This window comes from Limulus polyphemus, unplaced genomic scaffold, assembly GCF_000517525.1.
Source record: "Limulus polyphemus unplaced genomic scaffold, Limulus_polyphemus-2.1.2 Scaffold1890, whole genome shotgun sequence".
NCBI lineage: Eukaryota > Metazoa > Arthropoda > Merostomata > Xiphosura > Limulidae > Limulus > Limulus polyphemus.
Genome location: NW_013667500.1, coordinates 190,535 through 194,111, shown reverse-complemented (window position 1 = coordinate 194,111; position 3,577 = coordinate 190,535). Strand labels below are relative to the sequence as shown.

General features: G+C 28.3%; 1 protein-coding gene across 3 annotated transcripts in view; it reads right to left on the bottom strand.

The window, feature by feature from the left end:
* LOC106465272 (AP-5 complex subunit beta-1-like) overlaps nucleotides 1–3,577 on the bottom strand; it is a 49,461-nt gene that overhangs the window by 28,818 nt on the left and 17,066 nt on the right. For all 3 annotated transcript variants that reach the window (XM_022393131.1, XM_022393130.1, XM_013925477.2), the window contains exon 8: nucleotides 2,754–2,828. In XM_022393131.1, the coding sequence (XP_022248839.1) occupies nucleotides 2,754–2,828 (75 nt within the window). The remainder of the gene's footprint in view (nucleotides 1–2,753; nucleotides 2,829–3,577) is intronic.

Sequence of the window (3,577 nt, the reverse complement as noted above, 5' to 3'; positions counted from 1 at the left end):
AATAGATTCATTATTAAAACATTGCTAAAAATAAATCAGACATATATTTATTGTAAAATCAAACTCATTCGGCAAATGTAAACAAACCACGCGATTGCATAAACGCTTATCTATGGCATGGAACACCAAAATCCGATAATTTTAAAAAATGTGTTTCTCCGGAAGAAAACCGGAGGTTTCAGGATTTTTTAGAAATATCCGGATTTCCGGATATATCCGGAAGACTTTCATTATTAGTTCTAAGATGCACATTTGAAAGCTATATGAATTCTCTATCAGATACTTAAACTTTGGAGACTCAGACTTAAGGAAAAACTGCTTAGTTTTATTAGATTGAAAACAAGACTGAGCATGCAATAAGTACTATAAATCCTTATTTTTTATGTCTATTTTTATTTATTGTTATATATTTTTCAACAAAAGAAATTAAAATGTAAAAATTAGAAATGTCTCAGCTTAGGTAAACAAAACTCTAGTAAAACATAACATTTAAAATTTCACAAGTTCCCATCTAAGCATAGTGTTTCATATTTCATATACTGTTTATAGGAATTCTAACTGCAACCAGCAAAAGGATTCATGCTGTGATTTATTGCTTTTTATGGGAGTATTGCTGTTCCAGTAGGTGGATACAAAGTACAACAATAAAAACACAGAATTAGAAGAAAACAGATAAGAAAAGGTAAACAGTTGAAACTGTTAAGATAAGTAATGTGGAACTTTCTCATCAATACTGCAATCAGTGTAGAGGGGAAAATGGTATTACTCATCTTATTTCATATTTTTCAGTTTTTTATTTTATTATACATTGATGATTTCTCTACACTTAGTGTAAGGATTGAGAAAATAAAATATACAAAGTTTTACTGAAACACTTTTGATATTTACTTGGACGGTTCTAGAGGTTATGCAAATTGAATATAAAAACTATAAGATGAAAAAAATGTATTTTTATTCTTAGCATGAAAATCACATTTCATTCAGACTGACTCAGTAGTTGTTCAAAAATTATCAGACAAAACGTTAGTAAATTGCTTTATTAAAAAAAATATGGTTTATTTGTGCATAAATTTTTTTTTATATTTACTAAAAACCTGCCACATTTCATGTAGATAAACTTAGTAATTTCAGAGTTACACTAAAAATTAGTATGTACAGCTTCACAGATATTGGCTGGTTAATGTGACTGAGTCTGTGAACAGGTGGTTAATACTGTGTTGTATATTAACTGAACTCAATAGATTGTTGCATGGAAAACAACTATTTGTGCAGTTGAGTGAAATTTTGGCTGTGGAATAAACTTGTAATATTATATTTCCCTACAACATATACATTCATGAATTTTAATTCTATAACCACTGTTAGATGAAAAGTTCTCCCAGAGTCTAATGACACCTCATTTTAAGGATTTTTCCACAAAATAACCTAACTATTGAGTACGCTTTACCTCATATTGTTTGCTGCAGCACATTGTATGAATACAAAAATGTTAAGGCTATAGTATAAAATAATAGGCAAGTAAAACACTGAGAGACATTTCATTTCCTAAATCAGCATACTTCAAATGCACTATGGTCAAATTTAGAAGTTGCCCCACCACATTTGCTAATTAATTTCATTTTCTGGGCTGTTTTTTACAATTGACCCAAGACTATAAGAGTCAGTGTTCCTATACATAATGTGCAAACTTAAAAGAGTACATCTCAAGAGATTTCCTATAACTCCAACCCTTTGACATCCCCATGCATTTAAGTATTTTCAACAGATTCAACTATCCACTGTCTAAAACTGATTGCATCAAAAATATTCAGTACTTGACTAGACATAATAAAATCACTTTCAAAATTCCTCCACTTTAAGCTTCTCGTAACTAATTGGTTCATCAATAGATTCATTCAATGGGGACACCACAACAGGCAAAATAATATATAAAGTTCATAATAAGTTCTTTATTGCCAGATAGATTCTCAGTGAATTTAATTTGCTAGTCAGACAATTTTACTCATTCAAGATGATCAAAAAAGTTTGAATTGAAATTCCAAAAATATATTAACTAAGTTTTCTGGCAGAAAACAATATAGTTTACCCAAGAAAAACTGATATTTAAATGCATAAATTATCAATGTTTTGTAATATTTTCTGGTAAATACATATTCATTACAAATCATTGAATTTTCAATTGCTCCACCAAGTGGTTATGTTTACTTTATATTAAATTTTAACTAACAGTTTGTTTTTTGTCTTAAAAAAAGTTTGCATAATAGAAATTTAGGTTCAAATACTGTTTGCAGAAAAAAAAACATCACAAATGCTAACAAACATATTTACAATAACTCTAACATGGTTTAGTAATATACACACAAATTATTTTTCTTTTACATTTTACTTGTGATGTTGACATTAAGACAACCAGTTATGCAACTATATCTTTGATAGTATACTATGAGTCTAAATAAGACAAGCTAACTGCAGACAACAATGTATTTACACAAACATACAGACAATATGTTAATATAAACTACATATAAACAAAAATAAAATATCTAATATAAATGACACTGAAAAATCAATTTATTAAAACTTATAAAAAAAGACAAGCTTCAAAAAAATATATTTGAATGAACAAGAAGAAGAAGTTTAAAAGTACATAAAAACAAAAAGTATTTGATTTTTACAACCATCTTGACATGGCCCACTTGTAAAAATATGCAAGTTTTACATTACTGATAATTACTTGTAATGAAGTATTTTACCTGTAGAATAAAAGCCAAATGAAAGAGTGGAACATAAGAGGTCCGTGTAAGTTTTGGCAACCAGGTCTTAAAAATCTACAAGAAAAACTTAAGAAATATAAAAGCCCAAAACTGGAGTACTTTCACTTTAGATTTTATAAATATGCATAATATATAAAATACATTGTACAAGATATGGAATCTGCAATGCTAAGAAGATATGGAACATAAATTGAGATCTAAACTGCTATGATAAGCTCATGCTAAACATGATGAAGAAAATAAATTTAATATGAGGTTAAAGCAATCTGTTAAGCATATCTGAACTTAAGAATTTTAAAGCAGAAATGAAAGACTGAATTGAAACCATATGGTAAAGATTGTTTATGTCATAAACAAGTGCAATGCACAGGAAAAAATGGAAAAGAGGATTTTGAACAACATGTGTAAAATGATATGATGAAAGAAAATTAAAGAAAAACATTTGGATATCCTGGAAAATACTAAATATCCTACAAGTAACATGGTATTACTAAAACACTAAAAGTACAGGTAGAGACAAATGAACAAGGTAGTTAGTATAAAAATTAATAATGCACAGAGTGTAAACATTTTCTGTAAGTATAATATTCAAATGAAGAACTACTACTACTACTGAAGACTGAGCCCATAAAGATTTTTGATATTAGTTTCAAAAGAATTTAAATACAACATCTGTCAACAATAATTAACTTATAAGTCCTTGTTATCTTAGATAGGGCTGTAAAGATTTATTGATCACCTACTAGCCAGCCATTTAGCTCCCACAAGCCAGCAATTTTTCAAAGATTTAACAACTGTACATA